At 41.7% G+C, this 23,362-nt stretch overlaps 1 protein-coding gene across 5 annotated transcripts in view; it reads left to right on the top strand.

The window, feature by feature from the left end:
* ARHGEF33 (Rho guanine nucleotide exchange factor 33) overlaps window positions 1-17,130 on the top strand; it is an 87,367-nt gene extending 70,237 nt beyond the window's left edge. For 2 of the 5 annotated variants that reach the window (XM_037807287.1, XM_037807283.1), the window contains 4 exons: window positions 4,375-5,179; window positions 9,593-9,732; window positions 14,752-14,823; window positions 16,568-16,698. In XM_037807287.1, coding sequence (XP_037663215.1) covers window positions 4,375-5,179; window positions 9,593-9,732; window positions 14,752-14,800 — 994 coding nt within the window. In that variant the 3' untranslated portion in view covers window positions 14,801-14,823; window positions 16,568-16,698. Of the gene's footprint in view, window positions 1-4,374; window positions 5,180-9,592; window positions 9,733-14,751; window positions 14,824-16,560 lie in introns of all 5 variants that reach the window. The other 3 variants (XM_037807286.1, XM_037807285.1, XM_037807284.1) reach the window with 2 other exon arrangements.
* Window positions 17,131-23,362: the final 6,232 nt, after the last annotated feature.

Raw genomic sequence — 23,362 nt, 5'->3', positions numbered from 1 at the left:
TGTTCACTCACCATACATTCCATCCCAAGTAAATAATCGATGTTTTTCTGCATGGTCATACATTTATGTGTTCACCACCTTCACCACTATCTATATAAGAGCATCTACATTACTTCCACAAGGCAGGAGGGAGAGTCAAAGAAGGTAGAGAGGCAAAAGAAAGAGGAAAAAAAAAAATGACAGCTAGGAAGCAGCAAAAGGAAAAATAATCTTAAATCAAAGTAGAATAAAGAATCAGACAGTACCACCAATGTCAAGTGTCTAACATGCCTCCCCTATCCCCCCCTCTTATCTGCATTCACCTTGGTATATCACCTTTGTTACATTAAAGGAAGCATAATACAATGATTCTATTAGTTACAGTCTCTAGTTTATGCTGATTGCATCCCTCCCCCAATGCCTCCCCATTTTTAACACCTTGCAAGGTTGACATTTGCTTGTTCTCCCTCGTAAAAGAACATATTTGTACATTTTATCACAATTGTTGAATACTCTAGATTTCACCAAGTTACACAGTCCCAGTCGTTATCTTTCCTCCTTTCTTGTGGTGTCTCACATGCTCCCCATCTTCCTCTCTCAACCGTATTCATAGTTACCTTTGTTCAGCGTACTTACATTGTTGTGCTACCATCTCCCAAAATTGTGTTCCAAACCACACACTCCTGTCTTCTATCACCCTGTAGTGCTCCCTTTAGTATTTCCTGTAGGGCAGGTGTCTTGTTCACAAAGTCTCTCATTGTCTGTTTGTCAGAAAATATTTTGAGCTCTCCCTCATATTTGAAGGACAGCTTTGCTGGATACAGGATTCTTGGTTGGTGGTTTTTCTCTTTCAGTATCTTAAATATATAACACCACTTCCTTCTTGCCTCCATGGTTTCTGCTGAGAGATCCGCACATAGTCTTATTAAGCTTCCTTTGTATGTAATGGATTGCTTTTCTCTTGCTGCTTTCAGGATTCTCTCTGTCTTTGACATTTGATAATCTGATTATTAAGTGTCTTGGCGTAGGCCTCTTCATATCTCTTCTGTTTGGAGTACGCTGCGCTTCTTGGATCTGTAATTTTATGTCTTTCATAAGAGATGGGAAATTTTCATTAATTATTTCCTGTATTATTGCTTCTGCCCCCTTTCCCTTCTCTTCTCCTTCTGGGACACCAATGATACGTACATTATTGTACTTTGTTTCATCCTTGAGTTCCCGGAGACGTTGCTCATATTTTTTCATTCTTTTCTCCATCTGCTCCTTTGCGTATAGGCTTTCCGGTGTTTTGTTCTCCCGTTCCTGAGTGTTTTCTTCTGCCTCTTGAGATCTGCTGTTGTATGTTTCCATTGTGTCTTTCATCTCTTGTGTTGTGCCTTTCATTTCCATATATTCTACTAGTAGGTTTTTTGAACTTTTGATTTCTGCCGTATACATGTCCAGTGCTTCCTTTACAGCCTCTATCTCTTTTGCAATATCTTCTCTAAACTTTTTGAATTGATTTAGCATTAGTTGTTTAAATTCCTGTATCTCAGTTGAAGTGTACGTTTGTTCCTTTGACTGGGCCATAACTTTGTTTTTCTTAGTGTAGGTTGTAATTTTCTGTTGTCTAGGCATGGTTTCCTTGGTTATCCAAATCAGGTTTTCCCAGACCAGAACAGGCTCAGGTCCCAGAGGGAAGAAATATTCAGCATCTGGTTTCCCTGCGGGTGTGTCTTAGAAAATTGCTCCACCCTTTGATGCCTCAGGTCACTGTGCTTTTCTGCCCAGCAGGTGACGCCTGTTAGCCTATAATTCTTGACTGGTGTGAGGAGGTATGGCCGTGTTCCCCCAGGCTCTGGGGTCTGGTTCTGAACGGAAAGGGCCCCACCCCTTTCCTCCTAGAGAAGACAGACCCCCCAGGTGGAGGTCATTAGCATTTCAATGGTCTCGCTCTCTGCTCGTGCTGTCTCCGCCCTTCCCCCAGTCACAGCCCTGGAAACTGAAAATGACTGGGGCTTTCTCCACTGAGCCGAAAAAGAAACAGATAGTCCCCTTCAGACCCAGTCCAAGGCAACCCTCCGGCTCTCCCAGGTCAGTCGTCACCCAAAGCCTCTGTCTATTTTTTGGGGCTGCGTACCTGTAGTGAGCAGTTCACGCTCGCTACTTAAAACCCCAGTTGGAGCTCAGCTGAGCTGTATTCGCTTGCTGGGAGAGAGCTTCTCTCTGGCACCACGCGGCTCCGCAGCTCGGGCTATGGGGGAGGGGGTCTCCTGACCTGGTTCCACAAGTTTTACTTACAGATTTTATGCTGTGTTCTCGGGCATTCCTCCCAATTCAGGTTGGTGTATGATGAGTGGATGGTCTCGTTTGTCCCCCCGCAGTTATTCTGGATTATTTACTAGTTGTTTCTGGTTTTTTGTAGTTGTTCCAGGGGGACTACTTAGCTTCCACTCCTCTCTATGCCGCCATCTTGCCCCTCAGTCTGATAGTCTTTTGAAGTCTCTGACTACTGCCCTCCAGCACACTAAGCTGGATTCTCATTCAGTGAACTTCTTGGGGATTCTGAGGCTAAGGGTTGGGCTATTTACATATCTGGAACTCACCTAAAGGACAATAAAGTCAACCTGGCCACTTTTGAAGCTAGGATTTCTGAAAGAACAACGGAAACCAAAACTCAAAATTATGAATCCCCACTTTCCAAATATAGACTATGCACACAAAACTAATTCCTGACTGTAATTTCTGCTTTGGGTTTTATTATTTTAAAGAGAATTTAGAAGTCATGCAAGAAGTTACTTTTATCCTAAAATTACATCGGCAATAAAATTACAAGACATAGGCAATTGAGATTATTTAAATTTTTAGTTACCACAGATTTTATAATTCCAATTACAAATCACTGAAAGGAGCAATTGACCAACAACATGAAATAAATCCTTTTTTTTTTCATTTTTCTGCCCTTATCTCTTAAAATTAGGGGAACATTTATCAGTGAGAAATTGAAGTGCATAGGTGGAGAAGAGGGAGAAAGTCCATTACTAGGGTAGGATCATTCTGTAACCTTTCTATAAATAAACCCCAGGATGATTTCCTTCCTTATAGAGAATATCCTGGGAGTCCTGCAGGAAGAACGCCACACAGAAAACAAAAACAAAAACAAAACCTTTCTTGGGTGGAGGGTGGGGGACAGGCAGGAAATGGATATTTACTTTATGGATCACTTCAACTCTTGAGACAGTGTTAAAACTTATTTTCTTTGAAGTGCAACAAATAGAGCCAAACATGCAATCCTAAGAGAATACCCAGACTAAACAAGATGTCTGTCATTACACCTGTGTTGGAAAAATAGCTAGGAAAACCAAAACAAAACAAACAAACAAACAAAAAAATCTTTCAAGCTAAAAGAGAATTAGAATCAGGTCAATATTTCATTTCAGTATTTCTTTTCACATCTGAAACTGTGAGACCTTATTTCCATTTTAAGATCACCTGAGTGTGATAACTCAGTGTTAGCTTCTACATTCTCATTCTTTACGCATTTTTGTAGAATTAAAATAAACTAGCAGAATAACCAGTTTTGGTTGGTGTGCAGTGGTTCAATTACATCAGTCTGGTAATTAAATTCCAGCACAACTGGAAAATCATACTGATCTGATGTATAAGCCATCCTAATTTGTAAACTGTTCAAATTATTGGTTATCCATGATTTAAAAACAAAACCCTACATGAAACTTGGGTTGATTCACAGTGATAGCTTTACATTTTGATAATGTTGTGGGTGGAAGTTTGAGATGACCTACATAGCATACTTTATAGCCATAAATTATTTTTTTAGTTTTATTATGAAAATTTTAAATACACTAGAAAGAGTACAATGAACCCTATATGCCCACCATCCAGATTCAACAGTTATCAAGATCATACCACATTTATCTCATCTAGGAATTTAACTTTTTGAGCATGAAGATACAAGAGTCCAACAAAAGTGAGTTTCCATTACTTTGTATGACCCTGCTAGAGCAAGGGAGAGAAGAGAGAAAAGAGGGGCCTCTGCAGGGAGGGTCGGAGCTTCCAAAAGGCGAGTGATGACCGTCCTGAGCCGCCATCTCTACGCAGTGCCTTCTTGTTCAGAAGTGCAAAGGGATACTTGGGGCATCTGCTTTACGGACCGGATTTCCTCTCCGACTTGGGGAACAAGGGCTCGTGGGAACTCCTTAATCAGAGTTTTGTGGAGCTTGAGCGGTAACACACATAGGCGCCTGGGAAGGGCAGCGAGGAGGGGATTTGGCAGTTTTGTACCCAAGCAGTGTCTGGCAAGATGTGTGTTGCTCGCGGCCCAGTGCTGCTTGGTGAGAGGCCTGAACTGACAAAACGTTAAGCACACCTCTTTTGTATTCTGTTTCCCCTTTAAAGACATTTGATGCCCCCAGTGAAGAAAAGCCAACAGCAGAGCTTGATGGAGAGCATGCTGCCCGGGAAGCCCAGTGAGTGGGAGATGGAGAGCAGAAAGCACGAGAGGCCGGAGAGCCTCCTGGCGCCGGCGCAGTTCTGTGCCGCCGAGCAGGACGTGAAGGCGCTCGCCGGGCCCCTGCAGGCCATCCCGGAGATGGACTTCGAGCCCGCCCCGGCCGAGCCGCTGGGCAACGTGGAGCGCTCCCTGCGAGCCCCAGCCGAGCTCCTGACCGACGCCCGCGGCTTCGTGCCGGCGGGCTACGAGGAGTTCGAGTACGGCGGCGAGATCTTCGCACTGCCCGCGCCCTACGACGAGGAGCCCTTCCAAGCGCCGGCTCTCTTCGAGAACTGCTCGCCCGCCTCTTCCGAGTCCAGCCTGGACATCTGCTTCCTGCGGCCCGTCAGCTTCGCCATGGAGGCCGAGCGGCCAGAGCACGCGCTGCAGCCGCTGCCCAAGAGCGCCACGTCGCCGGCGAGCAGCAGCGGCGCCTACAAGCTGGAGGCGGCGGCGCAGGCGCACGGCAAGGCCAAGCCGCTCAGCCGCTCGCTCAAGGAGTTCCCGCGCACGCCGCCCGCCGAGGGCGTGGCCCCGCGCCTCTACAGCACGCGCAGCAGCAGCGGCGGCCGCGCGCCGGTCAAGGCCGAGCGCGTCGCGCCCCCTCACGGCCCGGCCGCCGCCGCCGTAGCCGCCCGCGGCGCGCCCAGGACCTTCTTCCCCCAACAGAGGTCCCAAAGCGAAAAACAGACCTATTTGGAAGTAAGGAGGGTAAAGTAAAACCGAACCAAACCTCAGCGGCGCGGTGTTCCCGAATACCCGGAGAGCAGCGAGTTGACTTAGCGTTGAGGGCAAGCCGGCTTGTCGGAGCGGGAACCGAAGGCCCCCCAGGCGCTCGGAGACGCTGTCGAGGCTGGCCTGTTAAGACCGAGTCCGAGAGAGAGCCCCGGGAAGCCTAGCGCCCCTCCCCGGTTAAAGGCTTGACCTTAGTTGCCCTTAACAGGGAGCGTTAGCGACTTCTCCAGTCCCCGGGTACGGGGAGCTCTGCGGTCTCATACATGTATAGCAGCAAAGAGATGCAGAAAAGACCTTCACTCTTTCTAGGAACAATAGCGCCCCCCCCCCCCCACACACGAACAAATGGTTAAAGTTACGGGTGTGCTTAAGCTGTGGCACATCCAAGTTAACACTCACTTTGAAAGCACACAGGTCCCAGGCCTGCCTGTTTCTCCGTCTTCCTGATAGGCGCACCTGACATGTTTAAATGTGCGAAATATTGAACGCTTTGTCTGCCAGTTTACCCCTCCCTGGCCCCCACCATTCCTGTTTGTAGGTAGGGAGGAGGCAAGTTTTGAGCTCAATGTGGATTCATTTCAAAATTCTCTGCAAAGCTGAGTTCTTTCTTCTTGCTTTCCTTTTGACTGGAAAAGGATGTCACTTTCATTTGCAGATCCCAGTAAGATGGAGACTTCCCAGAATAGTCAAGGAAGCATTGACTCACAGACACTTTCTTTGCCTTTCATGTCAATATTTGGTATTTTGACGTCTAGCCTTGGCGGTCTGCAAGCCTTGGGACATGTAAATAAGTGGTTAAATACATATCCATGAAAGGGTTAATAGTTTCTGAGCAAATACTTAATTTCCCTGCATGTGATTGAAAAAAAAGGCCATCTCTGATTAAGCAGAGAATATCATGATAGGTCTAACTTGTGCTGCCACCCTTCCTGTTTAACACCATTTTAGAAGTGGTGGTTATGGTTTGGATGGCAGCTCGGTTGGCACTTCTTGAAAATGATATTCAGGACTGACTTTACCTGCGCTAAGTATCACTAAATATAGTACTTGGGTCAAGCTCTGGGAGTCCTGTGCCTCAACTAGACAGGGTTTGCCCAAGAAAAAAAGGCCCTACCTTCTACCTATTCTCATTTCCTTGTGAGTGGGAACACATTGAGGATCACTGACTCCTTTCATTCATTTTTATAAGCAAACACTGAACACCCGCCTTGGACCAGGCTCTGTGCTAAGTGCTGAGGATTCAAAAATAATGGAACTTGTCTCTGCCCTCTGGAATCACTGGCTTAGTGCAGCAGGGAGATACAGAAACACAGAATTATAATAAACTGTAGGGGTACATGGGAGTGGTATTTAAACCCTCCTGGGGGGAGGTGGTTAGAGAAGGCATTCTAGATAAGTTGCAGGTCTAACTTAGATTTTAAAAGCTGGTCAGAAGTTAGCTAGGTGAAGAATGACAAGAAAAGACTCATGGGAATAAGACAGTGTAGTGATGCTTTTCCTTTGGTGTACTGTGCTAGCTGGGAGTGGTGGAAGAAATTAAGCCAGAGGGACAGGAAGGGGCTGAATCATGAAGAGCCTTGGAGCTTGCCACCCACCTGTACTCCAAGAATTAGTCTGTGTCTGCTCCCTCCAGAGAAGAACAGCACCTCATAGTTACTGCTTGTGATAGCTAAAGTTGCTAAGGTTCCCCAGTGGTTTTTAGATTCTCTTCTGGCTCTGATTTTCAACTCTGAATATTATAAAATTCTATTAAGCAAATTTTTTTAGACAAATCAATTTTAGGCATGTGTCAAAGTTTAAAAGTTTGTAACAGAAGTCAAAAGGGAATAATAGTGCAAATTCAAAGTGACTTGGGTTGGACAAAGGTTTACATACAAAACTTGCTAACAAGTATGCTGCCAAGAATGCTTTTATTTCACATGTTCATACAAATACCTTCCCTAGTTGATAATGTGTAAAATTTCGCGTTAAACAATTGCCAGGCCAAAACCATTAATCAGAAATTATGAGTAATTTATCTGAGACACAAAAGAAGAGTAATATATTTGTGGCTGTTTATCAGGCATACCAAGTAATAATCAATATACTAGGGACTATTACTCAGACATGCTGGACAGCAAGTTCTGTCCCCTAACAGTGTCAGACATGAGACAAGTCAGTTCAGTAAGAGGCACTAAGGAGAGATCAAATGGAAGGCCAGTTAGAAGAGGCATAACGTCCTGCTTTTTCTCAGGGAGTTATCAGTAAGTTTTTCAGGCATGCAAACAAAATTCACATTGCTTATTTCTGATTTGGCAAAATTTTCCTTTCTCAAAACTCAGAAGGCCTAGGTTGTTGGGATTCCTAGAGGAGGCATGCAGAGTGCAGGTGGGCACAAGCTGTGTGTGTACGTGTACACGTGTGCATGTATGAATGCATACATGTGTGTATGGTTGTGTATGTGTGTGAACATGCATGGGCCTGTGCATTGGGTATGTGTGTGCCTTATGTGTTTTGTTACGAAGGTGTGTGTGTGTTTGAGGTCGGGGTAGGGATGGGGATTGAAGCTGCAAAAGATTAACCCTTGGAAAGCCCTATTAAATATGTCAGTTCTTTTCCTGCTGAAATGTGCAAAGTACCTACTATTTCATCTTCTTAAATATATTCTGGACATCTTCTACCGTTGCCCAGCAGAGCCAGATAAGGCCTAACCCTTAGTCTTCTCTTTCTAAGAGTCAAGAAAGAAGACAATATGTTTTAGTGCAAAGGGCACTGCTGGGTGCTAGGACATCTGGGTTCTAGTACTGGCTCTCCTTCCAAATTGCTGTGTGCTCTTAGATAATTCACTGCATTTCTCTGTGCCTCCAATTTTCTCATCTGTAGAAAATAAGACAATATGTACCCTACCTACCTCACAAGTTTATTGTGAGGATCAAGCTAAATAAGATAAATTTTGTGAATATGCTTTAAAAAGTACAGAATGCTATACAAATGCAAGATATTATCAATATCATTATTCCCAGCAAGATTTTCCTTAAACTTTTAATAGCTTTAATAGCCCTTAAAACCCCACTTCTCAAAATGTGGTCCTTGGGCTAATTCTTGTTATGAATGCAGAACTTAGGCCTCACCCCAGACCTACTGAATAAGAATCTGCAGTTTAGCAAGATTCCCAGGTGATTCATATAAACATTAACGTTTGAGAAGCATGCTTTAAAATCACTGGTTTTCAAAGGATCGCCTAGGCCTAATTTCAGAGATTCTGATTTAGATATTCTTGGGTGGGGCACAGGAATTTATATTTTAAATAAAGGCCCCAGGTGATCCCATGGCCCCAGAATCACACTTTGAGAAACACTGCACTAAGCCATCAAGATGTCAGTCTCTATGGTTTAGTTAGGAATCTTAGTAGAATCATAAAGAATCTCCACATCTACTACCACAGCTCCAAGTTGAGGTCTCAAAGTCGAATTCATATATTTCCTGAAAAAAATTCATCCCCTCTCTTCACTTCCCTATCAATGAAGAGTCACCCATCCACTTCATGAAGGTTTCACGGCATCATTGAGTTGTTTTTACTTTGACTCCCTGGGTTTTCTTAAGGTTATTTGAAATTAAGTGGCTATTTTTAGGTTACAGTTAAATTGCAGTCACCTCAAGATAGATATTTTGTTCATATGGAATATAAATATATATGCACAGCTACCCTAATATCTAGCCTATATGCATATAAAGATTTATGCATGTCTATTTTATTTAGCATATCTCACATTTTTAAAAAACTAGATATTTCACAAAAGACAGTTTTATTTTTTATTTATTTTTACTTTAGAAGTCCAAATAGCATGGGTTAAGAATTGTAAAAACTGTGTTAAAGGTATATTTGAGGGTTGAAAATATTAGTTTACATTTACTTTTAAACAGATATAATCCTCAAAAATGCCTACCTTCATTTATGCCTAAAATAGAAAGCTAGGAACATGAGTTTAAAACTCATGTAGTGTTACAGTCAAGCAACCACTTTATTTTATAGAAAAAGAAAACATACCCAGGGATATGAGGAGACAACTCATGGTTTTCCAGTGAGACACTGTTGGTGTCAGAATAAGAATTTAATTTCTATACTCTTTAAACATTAGCTAACTTCTCGTTTGTTATTTCCTATTCTTTAATTATTGTTATATCACTCTAGGCTAGTTGCCTTCACATGTAGCAAATACTTACACACCAGTAAATTATCCTCTTTTCAACTCCCAATTACTTAATTAACCTAGGTTTGCTTTAGTTGGGATTGGGTGCCCACCATTAGTCTTTTGGGGTGAGAGACAACTAAATATAGTCCCACTGTCAGGATAGATACTGACTTTGGAAGAGAGTTTTTAAAAAAACAAACCTCTTTTGTGTTTTCAGGAGATGCACTTAGAAGACACAACCAGATTCTGTCCAAAGGAAGAAAGAGAAAGTGAACAAACATCTTTCAGCGATCAAAACCCCAGACAAGACCAGAAAGGGGGCTTTCGCAGCTCCTTCCGCAAGCTCTTTAAAAAGAAGTGAGTAGCCCTTAGACAACACAGCACTGTCACTCATTTCTCTTTGGGCTAAGTTTTGGGGTTTTAACATTAAGTATCAAGTAGCCTGGGCTCACACAACTGCTTCCAGCCCAATGCCTGCACCAGTAGCCATGATTCCTGAGGGTTGAAGATGTTTCTCACTGTAATCTCCCAGAGTAGAAGCAATCTCTGCTCTCTCCCCTGCCTCTTTTGTGTTTTACTTCTCCTTTCCTTTTTCCTAAAGTCCTGTGTCCTGAGAGGAGTGAGCAGAGGAGGTCCCCTGGGAAACGAGATGGTGACAATCATATCCCTTTTAGATTGGGAGGACTGGAATCCTGTATTGAAATTGGACATAACGGGTGCTCCAACCAGAATTGCCCCACCTCCGGGAAGTTTTCTGAGGGCATCTCAGCACTTCTGTCTGTAGGGGCCTAGGGTTATCCTGGATGCTAGTACAGGGTTATTGGGACTTCTGCTAGTGTTTTTCCTTAATAAGTGGATTTGGCTTGGACTCTAGTTAGAAATCACTTTAAAACAGTTTCCACACTCCAAAGGAGGCAAAAACAAAGCATTTCCCTTCTGTGTCCTTTAAGATTATAAATCCTTGTTTTGTGACACATCAGCCACCAATCATTTTGGGCCAGCACTTGGCACTGCTGCCTTACAAACTTGGAGAGAGTAGCCAAATCTCAGCATAAAATGTAAGGAAGAGAGAGCTGAGCATCAGCATTTGGCCATAGAGGGATTCTCCAGTCCAGCCATCGCCTGCCTAGAGACACTGTTTCTCAGGAAACAGGTCCTCAGGTCTACCTCCCTCTCCCTTAGATTTTCCCTGCTACTTAGTTTCTCCTTATAGGAGTTTCTTGCAGTCAGTTTTAAATAACAAGTTGTTATGTTTTGGTGGATGGAAAAGTTAAACAAAGGCAGTACTGCTCCCTGGCTGGGGAGGTGCTGATAAGTAATGAAGCGCAGGGAAATCACTTAACTCCTTGAAAGTAGAAGTTACTGGTGGATTTGATATTGGTCTTAATGGAAGAAATGAGGGCAGGCCTGGAGTGAGGAGTTTTTTTTATGGTTTGTCCTAATTCTCCTACAGTGGGGAAGGTGGTACTAAGAATAGTGGGCCCAGGATGGTTGGTTTCTCCCTGTTACTGGAAGAAGGTAGAAAGGGAGCCACAGTCCTGCAATTAGCTGCATCCCGGCTCCAGTAAGTCCCCCTTTGGTTTTACTGAGGCAACCTCATTGCATGGATGCATGATCTTCAGATCACTGTATCCTCAAGCTACTTGACCCAGGGGTCGAGGAGTTAAGGATATTTCCCTTTCTCTGATATCATAGATGCATAGACTTTGCTGGCCCAGTATCTACCTCTGGCAAGTTTGGCAGGGGCAGGGATCTGGGAAGTAGGCAACTCCCCCAGCCTGAGCTTGGGATTAAGGCTGTTTAGAAGGATCTAGAGCTCATAAGGGCAATGCCTGAGTCTATCTTTTTCTTTATTTAACCACTGCTGAGTATTTCCCAAACAGCCACGTTTTGCACACTGCCATTTTAGAATGACTGGATGCTGTCTGTTGGAAAGCAATGAGCACTGGAACCACCACTGGTCCCATTACAAATTCCCATTTATCAGAAAGATCTAAGAAAGTGCCCCCTGCCAGTTACATGAGGCAGAGGGAGTAGACTTGTTCTCTCTGTATCCAGAGGGCAGAACTAGGAGCAATGGGTAAGAGGAAGAACTTCCAACAATTCAATTCAGCTCCCTGGCTGCCTCAGGAGGGAGTGGATTCTCTTAATTTCAGTAGAAGCCAAATGAGCCTGGTCAGGGATCCTATAGAAGGGAAACCCAAACTGGGTGGGAGATTGATCAAGATAATCTGCAGGATCCTTTCCAGTGCTGAGATTTGATTTGTCTATAGTTTGACTTTGTTGTAGATCAATCTGAGGAATTGCAAATTTTTATCACCCAAAGCAAGATATTAATGTGGGCCTTAGGATCTATAATTTTAAAGACCTACCACATAGAAAATAAGGTTTATCCTTCTATAGCCCCCACAGCTCTTGGCACAATTCTGAAGACTTGCCATGGGCTCTCCAAATTTGTGTTGGTTGCTTGCTTTTGATCCTCTTGCAGCTTTTTGGGTTCTTCCTAGAGGCCAAATGGGTTTCCCTAGTCCTCTTGTCCTTTCTCATAATAGATCAGTCCCCCAGTTCCTCCTGCATCAGTCATATTGCTGCTGCCAATTCTGGCATTGTCCCTTCTACTTAAAATCTGAAGTGTTATCTGAATGTAAGTAAAGGTGGAGTCACACAGTTGACTACTCCTTCTGCTGCATTTCCTGGCTTTTTATATCTGGCCTAGGAGATACATGTCTGCTGATGGCCTGGTGTTCGTGGTATCAGGGTGGTTACTTTGAGGACCTGGCAGGGTATAAAGAAGCAGCTCAAATAGCTTCTCCTGAGGGTTTCGTCTGAGGAACATGGAACATTTACTCCATTATATTACGGTAGAGAGGAAGGGCAGGGAGGCCCAAGCCTAGCACAGAAAGGGCAGTGGATTCCAACTCAGATGAGAAACACTGTTCTTCTTAACGATTAATGAAGCATCCTTTCTTATGTGCATGCACTGTGTGAGACACTTGTATAGGACTCGTGAGTGACGCAGTCCCAGCCCATTATGTAGGAACCTGCTCTCTGAAGTCAAGCATATGGACAGATTCAGGGAGGAACCAGAAAGAGGCATTCAGCCTGTTCTCCCACGTGCCGGGAGGCCAGGCTAACAGCATGCCCTGTGCCTCTGTGCACTGGCTAATCCTGGGTACTGGAATCACACCAGAGCCTGGCCTCAGAAGTCCAAAATGGGCCAGTGCCATAAAAGTCACCTGGGTCCTGTCTGGGGCTTGCTGCCTGCCTCCCCCAACAGCCCTCTGGAGAGGCTCTTTGCTGTCTACACTGACACACTTTTTGTATCCTTAGGGGCTTGTTTGGCTGGTGGCCCCACACACCCAGAATGCTGCTTCGGGATGAAGCTAGGCATGGAGCCAGATGCAACAGAAAACCTGGGAAAGGGTTCTCTTCCCTCTGAGGCTGGGAGGGCCGAATGCTCATACCCACAAGGACTCAAATGGGAGAGCCAAGCTGACATCACTTAAAAATCCTGAAACATGCCTAGGATATTTGGGAAAAGGATGATGCTCTGCTCATTTCCATCTCAGGCACATCTGTCCTGGGTAGATGCCAGGTCATGTGTCCCTGAAAGCTGCCCAGAGGTGATCAGAATAAAGACTACATATATAAAGTTTTGAAAATGTTAAGTGACTTTAAAAAATTTAAATGAGGATTCTCAGAAGCCAGGAATAGACCTAATGTGATAGGCTGATGCTGGACTGAATTCTTATCTCCTTGCCTTTGAGCAGGCCTTTGAGCAGGAAGGCAGGCAAACTACCCCATTACATAAGGATCTGTATGGAGGCTGTCAAAGACTTAAACCTAGACGGTCCTGAAGTCTGAGGCAAAATCTACTTCATCTTTATATATAAATCTTGCACTTAGGTTAATGAGAATCCCTGGCTGGAGGTGGGGCACAGAAGAAGACAGTTTAGGGATAGGGAATGTAGATATGCTTTCTGTCTTTAACCTTAAATTTTGGTGAGAGTGGAAGATAAAAAATATGTCTTCTGAATGATTAATTCTACTTCCTCACTCATTCTCCTCCTGTGTAGCTCTTTATAATTTATATATTACCTCCCAAGTGTTTCCATCCCAGTCATCACCTTCCTTCCACAAATCACATCAAAATATCTCTGTTCTCTTAATTGCACACAGAGAGAACACTTTTACAGGGCCCCATATAATTGACTGTCAGCGAATCCTCTTCTTTTGGTGTCTTAGCTGTTTTTGCACATGCCCAGCCTTGGCCATGGAATAGATCATGTAATAGAGACCAGGACTGCTAACAAATCAATTGATTATAATTTTATCCTCACCTTCTTCTCTCCCTTCTTAAAGGCCATCTGAAGTCCCTCACCCCATTCAAATATTCAAATCAGTACTGAAGTTAAAGATCTTCAATATATCCATCTAGTGTATTATGTTCTATCCAACAATGTAAAAGAAATAGCTCCTGCCCATTAGAAGCCTACAGTCTAAATAAGGATAACCTAGCACATAGTAAGCATTCAACAAATATTAATTAAATGAATACTCATTTGTTACCCCATTGATTACCAGGGCTGACTGATCTGCCTAATATCATGGGTGTTCCCCTGCTACCTTCTCCATGTGCATGTTTCCTAAAAATTTCAAAGAGGATGGCCTTTCCAATCAGAGGACCAACCCAACTTAGGTCAGAAGTATCTATTCCACCCCTCTCCACTTCCCTGGACCCAAATAAGCTGTCAAGGTTTATTAATAGCAAATCTATACTTATGTTATTTTCTTTGTCTCTGTCAAGTAAGTGGAAGGAAAGTTAGCAACAGGTCTGCTCTTTTTTTCCTCTTTTTATCAAAAGCTTGGGTGGCTATGTGTCTATGCAGCCATTGTCTATGCTCTGTGAATGTTCTCCTGCCTGTCCAAGTGTCTTCTCAAATCGCTGAGCAGTCTGCCAAAATCATCCCAGAAGCTGAAATTCTATTTTAAAGAGAAAGGGAATAAAAGCAAATATTCTGGGCCTTTCTCTTAGATTCTTCCAGTAACTGAGTTATACATTACTTCAGAGTCTAGCAGCCACACCTTTGAAGAGTGCAGGTGTCCAGGTGGCCATGTACCATGCAGAATTATCTTTAAAAGGATGAAAATGCATCTGTAGTCATGGCTACAGTAGAGTGGTGGGCTTTGAAAAGGATTAGCAAGTTAGCCATTAGTTAATTGATAGTTAATATCAAGAAGTAAAGAGAAATTCATAAACCTGGAGACAAAGAGAAGGTAGTTTGTGAGAGCAGCAGTTAAAGAAAAAAAAACTAAAACTAAGCTGAGTTTGTGGACTTTGAAAACCAGACAGGGCGATTTTGGCATTTGTTTCAGAAATGGGAACGCAACTGAAGATTTCTGTGGTCCCTGGGGCTGGTGGTGACATCAAAGCTTTCCCATTTCCAGGTAAACACTAAACAGTTGCATGTTGGAACAAAGTATGACATGTTGGGTTTTGTAGAGATCAGATGTAGCTACGAGGGGAAATGCAAGGTGAAGGTTTTACATTTTGACTAATGGTTTTCTGAGGAAACTGTTCTGTGGGGAAACAATTCAGAAGAAACAGCACCCTTCTCCCTACCTCCCACCCCCAAAAACCACGGGCTTTCCTAGTAATCTGGATAATGGAAGATACCGGGAAAGAATGAGACAATTGTACTGATCACAGATGATTTGAACTGAAGATAAGTGGGAGTTCTGTGAGTTGAAAGAAGGCCTAGAGTTTTTAGAGTGGGGGATGTGGAAGCTATTTCAAGGGAGATTTCCAGGGGGTTTTCTGAAAAGGAAGAGGATTTCACCCAACTAGATTTCATCTTATTTGGGAACACCTGATGACTACCCAGCTGTATTGGGGCTAAGAGGTAGAATAGTTTTTTGTTTCTTCACTGGGATGTCATGGAAAAGTGCTCCTTACAGACCAGAAGTAGAAATCATGGTGGGCAACTATGGCTTCATCTATGATATCAGGGTGAAAAGTAAAGAAATCTAGTCATTCAGGTTCCCAAATATCAGGATTTTAGTCTTTGTGTGGATCCAATTTCTTTCCTTAAAGAATGTAAAGGGATATTTGAATTCTGTTTGATTAATTCAGAATATGATCGAGTCATAATTAACTTATTTAGTAACAACAATGAGGACTCATTGCATACCAATGATAGAGAAAGAACTTGAGAGGCCATTTATCCTTTTGTGGATTGTGGAAGCATACCTGACTCAGCCTCAGCATATGGAGAACTTGTTCAGTTGTGTAGGAACTTTGGACAGAGATGCCTAACATCACTTTGACACATCCTGCATGAGGTCTGTTGATATTGGTTCTTAGTCACTGGGCTGGTTTTACCCATTCTAGCAGCTCAGCTGAAGCTAGCTAAAGGGCCCCAGCCTAGCTTATCAGAGGTTATTTCCAGAAAGCCTCCTCCCTCCAGGGACTTCTGACATGAACAAACTGGAGAAGGTGCAGAGCTGGAATGGATAACCCAACTGGCTTAACCAAGATAAAGGAAGAATGCACCCACGACTGGGGATCAATTGGACTGATTTGAGTTGTTGACTATTGATTGGGCTTGGTCTCCTTTGTGGTGGTTGAGATTATGGTATCTCCTCAATCTGATTACTGTACTAATTTCTGCATACTACCAAATGTAGCATAAATGCATGGTTGGCTTCAATAAATCTTTCATTTAAAAATGAAAACAAGCAATATCAAGAGTTTGTAATGTAACGCCCAAATTCAGTAAAGGCCCTTGATAACTTTGGTTGAGAACAATTAATTCCATCCATTTTAATTTATGGGCCTTGGTAATTTGTGGAGTCGTTACCTGATTGAATCAAAAATAGGATTTTTTGAATTTTCTGAGCTTTTCTTCCCCTATTACAAAGTTATCCCATAAGCTCTTACACTAACATATACTCAGGACTAGAAACAGTTTTCACAGTTGTCCCCAGAAAGCATTAGGAAAATATTCTCTTTATGTTCCCTGAAAATCTCAGATACACATGTCCTGAGTTATGAAATCCAGGGGAAGTAAAATTGATTCCAGGTCTAGGAGGCAACTGTTTTACAAATGCAAAACAATTTGGATAGATAAAAATATTTGAAAACAATTAAAACCAAATCAACCTGTACTTTATCTGTGTGCTGAGATTTTAGGTCCAGTGGATCAGAATACAGGGAAAAAACTAATGAGAATCCCTCAATGGATCCTTCACCCACCAAACAAGATTTCTTCAGAAACCGACTTGCTCTTGCACATGACTTTGACCAAGGAACAGCTGTGTAAAACATACTTAAAGTTGTATTGTCAAGTGGTAAGATGAGGATAAAAAGCTTGTTTATATCTGTGTAGGAATATATATATATATATTGATGTATAAATCCCTGAGGAGAACTAATATAAATATTTACATATGAACCTAAATCAACATACAAGACATTGAAGAGATGAAGGTTAAGAGTTGGCTTTTGAATCTCAACACTTGGGAAATGGGAATTGAAGACTTTTCACAGTATTACAAAAAACACAATAAAATTGGAGGAAAATAAATGTTTATAAGAACAAAAACTTCCACCTTGAAGTCATTCCCCCACTATAATATTGAGCATGTTCATATTTAACATGGATGTGAATTTTATGCTTCCAAGCACTTAGCATCCCAGTGTTCTTAGACTAACATGGACTACGTTAGGGGCCAATTCTGTTTTGCCATCATCTGTTTTCCAAAAACCCCAAGGCAATTCCTAGCATCCCTTAAGGCGAAGGATCAATTAACAGAACTGTATTTTACATGTTACAAATCTGAGTTGTGGAGAATTTGTGTCTTAAACCATAATACAGAAGGTTCAAAGCCTAGAAGACACATTGATCTCTAAGCATGACAAAAACCTTGGGAGTAGTATTAATTTCACTGTATGGTCATGGGAATCAGTAAAAGGAACAATGGTTTCTCTAGAAACTGGGGGACCAAAGAAACATTTTCCTTCATAGGCTGTGCTGAGGATGGGAGCAGTCCGGGGTCTGTGTTTTATTGAGTACTTAAGATTCAAAGATCCACCAGTGATCTTGAGTGTAATGAACACTCATGACCAGATGGGCTGGGGGGAAAAAACATTGATTTAGACACATCCTCTTAAAAAGACTTTCTTCAGTCTGAAAACAAGGTAGCAATACCACCAATGCTTTAATGGCTCCCATACAGTGGTTCCTACAAACACCAGAAGGTCAAAATGAAAATTCGGGGCTGGCAGTTCCTGATTCCCAGAAATAAGCTTTAAAGAAAGAAACCCCTTACAGTTCAGATAAAGGAATCATTGAATAAGGCCTGCCTGGCTACTGGGTAATAAAATATGCTCTGTTTCCACATGGCTATGTCCAAGATGGTCAGTGTCCTTGACATACCCCAAGCATCATGTTCATAATGGAAAAAAATTAGGTTTAAAGAATTTGTCTTTATTTCTGGGCAGACACTGATGATATTAAACTAGTTAGTGGCATTTGGTCACCATTCATTCAAAATCTGGATACTCAAACCGACTCATTCAGAGGTTGTTCCTCTAGTAATGCACTGCTTGCTAAGGGGCAGGAGTTTCACTTCTAAGTGAAACTCAGTTTTCTGGTCTGATGACTAATAGGGACTCACCCCTTAGCATTTTGAACTATAGTCTGGAACACTTAAAGAATCACTGCCGACTTGTTGGAGTTGCCAATATTTAGGTTTATGCCAAGCTTTTTATTTCCCTGAAATTACCTCATTTCCTGAAATGAATGAGCTATTATCAGACCAAAGAATGTTTGGGGCAGTGCTTGAAAGCACAGTGCCAAAGTGGTCGGTCATGGAAAGTGAAATGAGAAGTTACAGGCTCTTCCGGTGTATAAAACAAACTTGCTCCCCCTTCAAAACTTGGTTTATCACCAAAATGATCAATTATTGGAAGGTTTAAGAAATACCACACACATCCCCAATTTTTATTTGATAACATCCCCTGAAAACTCTTGATGCTAGCACAACTCAATTTATGAAATTAGCCTCTAAACCATTAATGCTGCCATTTCATGACTCCCAAGCACCTGACACCTGGATTCTTTTGGTAACAATTTAACAGCCCCCAAGTACTCACATCTCTAACACATTAATATTCCCCAAATACAACTTTGTGTGAAACTCTTCATCTGTTCTTATTTGCTTATAGGCAAATTCCAAACTCCTTGAATTGACATTCAGGACTCTCTCTCCAGTATGTCTCCAAGCTTTCTGTCTGGCTACCATCTCTCACTTTGCAGTTCTGGGTAAACTAGTGCTGTTTCCCAGCAGGCCATGCACTTTGCCCAGGTTCTTTCTTGCCTTTTCTCCAGCATCTTCCTCTGTGCTAGTCTTCAACACCCAGTTTAAGTCCCCTCATTTTTCTGTGACCTCTTGTGGTATAAGTTGTTTATCTTTGATGTATTTTTCTAGTCTGCCAATAAGAATGCATGCCCCCTCAAGGGCAGGAACTATGCCATATACATATATATATTTAATGCTTTCACACCTCCATACAGAATATGTGCTCAATAAGTGGTTGATGTCAATATTAATGGTAGAGGGCTACAGAAAATAATTTCTACTCTTAATTTGACAAAGAGCTTCAGGATCATCACTTAACCTCCCCACCTTTCATTTTTTTAAAGAAAAAATACCAGTCATAAGGGAAGTCAAAAGCAGTTTCTTTAGAAGAAGTTGAAGTCACTATTGCCACTTTCACAGAAGCAGCAATCATCAAAACACCTCTCTCCTTAAAAAAAAAAAAAGTTTGCGACTCGTGTTTGTGTTGTCCTGGCTCATTTCTTAATCTTTCTAGAGAAGGACTATAAATTGACAGGGGAGACAGGATCCTATAATGCCACTGAGCAGTTTCTGTGAGTTAGGATTTGTTGAATTAATGACACTTAATGTAGTATCACATTAGGTATGAAGTCAGGGTGGGAAAGAGCTTGGCAGTTGCTACATATTGAGCCTCAGACCTCTGGAAAAGTACACTTTACAAACGAGACCGCAGGTGTCTTCTGGAAGACTGGGTTGATAATCAAACTCTACCGAAAGATGAAGCCATGTATTTTTGAAGTGGCAATGGGCCCCTTCTGCAGCGTTGCAGGGTCTGCATACAAGCCTGGGATGTCCTGCTTTTCTGACTCCAGAATTCCCCCCCGCGGGACTATCTTACCAAGTAAACTAGTCCGAGAGTTGAACATCGAGTGTCTCTTGTGTGCTTAGGAAAAACCCTTTGAATAGTGTTTTGTGTAGCACGTGCATCCGATCATCTGGGGGCACTTGTAAAAATGCAGATTCCTGGGTATTTCAGACCCACGGTATTGTATATTGGAATATTTGGAGGTGGGGTCCAGGAATCTGCATTTGCAATGTACTCAGGTGATTCTTTAGCCCCACTGAAATTTAAATTGGATGCTCTAGAATGTAAACTTTAGCACACAGATTCCATCCATAGACTGAATTTTAAGATAGCAGATTTGATTATATTTACCTAAAATACAGAAAACTGATAGCACATCGATAACCCAAATGAATACTTTTGTATTCTCCAATTTATCATCTCTGATCTTTACCATTGTATACAGTATCATCTCTGATCTTTACCATTGTATCTTTTACATTGTATACAGTAAGGTTTTGATTAAAAATATACATACTCACATGATCAGTGCTCTTTGTAAACTGATAAAAATTTATTGATTGTATACTCCAGAAAATCAATTACATGCACTTAGAATTATAAAATGAATGTTCTTCATTAAGTTGCATAGCAAAATGAAATCTAATTTCAGACTAAATTTTTTCTTGAAACATCATTAATGACCTTTTTTCTGAACCTAAAACAGTAATGCTTTTGGGACACTTGGGATTCCTATATCCTGCAAGTTAATTTGATGTACAGATGTGCGTGCAGCACTCTCAGGGTCTGAGCCCCCGAATATTTATGGCATGTAGGCCGGTGAACCTCACATAGTGGGGAGGGTTGAGAGAAAAAGGTGAGATCTAGTTTCTCAAAAATGGACATGGGCTAAAAAAAAAGGCTGTTGTAGACCTACATATTTTAAGGGAAAAAAATCAGAAATTGATGTGTGGCATTAGACCTGAGTGTTAGACATAAAAGAACCTAAGAATATGAATTTAGCAATGCTGAAAAAAGCTTTTTTTGGGAAATATTATTAATTCAGAATAGTCAAGCTTTTAATCCCCAAACCAAATAATTTTTGTTTTCCAAAATCTAGTGTTATTTTCTAAGAGCTTAGTATATACACTTTAATAAATCCTCTAAACTAGCCTCTTATCTACAAAAGAGAGATATTTTTATTCCTCTGTCCTGCCTCATCCATTCAGAGATAATAGCATTAAATGCACCTAATTCTTAGCAGGAAAACTGAATGCACTGTGTTTCTTTCCCATGTATATAAACCTACTCATCTGAACAAGTGGGATCCACTATGAAGGGCTGTTACTAGATGAACCATCCGAGCTTTTAAGTGGGTGGTTTCCACTTAATTTTAGACTGCATTCCCTCTTCTCATCCTCACGTTTTCCCTTTCAGCTGGGGCAGATACTTCAGCTCACAAACATGTTCTTATTTCTCCATCTTTAAAACAAGAAATCTTCCCTTCACCCTTCCAGCTATGCTCTGTTTCTCAGTTTCTCTTTAGAGTCAAACTTGAAAGAGGACATCTTTCCAGTGCCTCGTCTCCCACTCTTCATTACACTCACTAAGCCCAGGCTTTTGCCCACACCACTCTCCTGAACACCGTCACCACCAACTATTCTTTTTCTTACACCCCACCATCAAGTTCATCAACAAACTGGCCCTTTCTTCCAACTTTTTCCAGCCTCTGGTCTTTTCCTATCACCTCTACTGCTGTCACTTGGTCCAAGGTGATACTGGGCTAGCCTCCCTACTTCCACACTTACTCCCTAATTATTCTCAACTAGGCAGCCAGAGTGATCCTGTTAAAATGTAAATCAGATCATGCCATTCCCCTGCTCAACCCTCTAAGGCCTCTCCATTTCTCTGACAGAACCAAAGTCATTACAAGGACCTCTAGAGCCTAACAAGATTAGGAACCCGTTAAACCTCTGATAGCATCTCCTATTCTGCCTGCATTCACTCCTCTCCAGACACAGTGGCCTCATTATTCCTCAGATACATCAAATGTGCTCCTGTTCCTGGGCTTTGGAACTGGCTCTTCCTTGTAACCTGGTGTGTTCTCCCAGATACTTGCATGTCTCATTCTCTCACTTTGAAATCTTTACTCATATGTCACCTTCTCCATGAGGCCAACTCTGACCATCCCATTTAAAACTTCACCTCTCCCATCTGCCACATTCCCAGTCACTGTCACAGCAGTTACAACATTCTAACATAGTCTACTTATTATGCTTATTATTTATTATCTAATATAAGCCCCATGATATGGATTTTTGTCTGTTTTGTTTACTACTATATTCCTAATATCGGAACCATACCAGGAACAGTAACTATCTGTTGAACGCTGAAGTCGGGCCCTTATCAAATTCTTATAATTAAGGTCACTCAAAACCAATTTAGGACAATAAACATCAAAAGATGCAATATAATGAGGAATAAAATTAAGGGAATGTCAGAATAACCAACCAACCCTTTAAAAGATATCTATAAGGCAGGCAAACTGAAAACTTATCCCTGATAACTTAAGTTACCATTTATTAAGCACCTATTTTGTGAAACCCCCTTGTATTGATGAGGAACAAAGACTCAGAATTGGTTAAATAACTTCCCCATAGTCACTCAGCTAGTAAGTAATGGCACCAGAATGTGAACACAGATATATCTAATTCCAAAGCACCTGCTCTTTTTACTCTACCACTTGATTTTTCCTTTTCTTGATTAGTCATTCAGGTAGAGAAACTAGTTTCTAAATGGTCTACAGTTTGTCTTGCCTACATTTGGAATCAAGAGCCCTAAAATGTTAGAATGGCCATAAACTGCTTTCTGAGAATTACACTGTAGCAAAGTCCCCCTGCCTCTGGAAGCCTGCATCTATCTGCAAAAGGGTAGACACAATTGTGGGCTGCACCACAGAGACTTAAACACGTAGATATCTTTTTCCTGTTTACACAGGAAAACGTGATGAGCTAACATGATTAAAGTAAGTTAAAAAAGCAAGCCACCTGGTTAAAGCTCAAAAGAAGTGATGTTTCAAGAGAAAATTCAGAATCAGTTTTGTTTGATACCAATGTTAACATCATTTTCCTATAGCTATTAAATTGAATACTTAGAATATGATCAACAATACATGCTTAGATTTCATAGTGGCCTTCCATATGGAATTCGTACAAATTAAAGATTTTGAGTCTTTAAACCAGGAAAAAAAAATCACCAATGAATTTTAGGCATTCCTAAAAGCAGTCCTCCAAATACTAGGGATCAGTCCTAACACAACTTAGTTAATGGTCTCAAACACTACTGCCACATGATGTTGGCTGTCATCTCACTTCCCAGGCTTCACCTTCTTCAATTTTTAAATAAGGGGATTGGATCTCTACAGACTTATCAGTTTTTATATTCCATATTCACCTTGAATAACCTCACATATGCATAATTCTTTACAGTTTACAACCATAAACTGTATCTTTTCATGTTAAGCCTAGAAAGAACTGCTGCAAGTCAGGCTGCCATGTTCCAGTTGGTTATGGCAGAACCTGCCTGTCAGGCAGCTGCGGTATCTTAAATCTTCACTTATGAAATATGAATGCCTCAGCCTTCTGTAACTTCATCCAAGTGACACCCAAGATCATTTAAGTTATTAATTTCCATCCTCAGGATATAACTATAATTTATAGGATTTAAAACAGAAGGAAATACTGAAGTCCTTTCTTTTATCCTTTTATAATTCGATACAGGAAAAAATGCCTCCAAAGCAAG

This window comes from Choloepus didactylus, chromosome 17 (assembly GCF_015220235.1).
Source record: "Choloepus didactylus isolate mChoDid1 chromosome 17, mChoDid1.pri, whole genome shotgun sequence".
NCBI classification, from domain to species: Eukaryota; Metazoa; Chordata; class Mammalia; order Pilosa; family Megalonychidae; genus Choloepus; species Choloepus didactylus.
The sequence above is the reverse complement of the archived record's forward strand: the minus strand, read 5'-3'. Positions and strand labels throughout refer to the sequence as shown.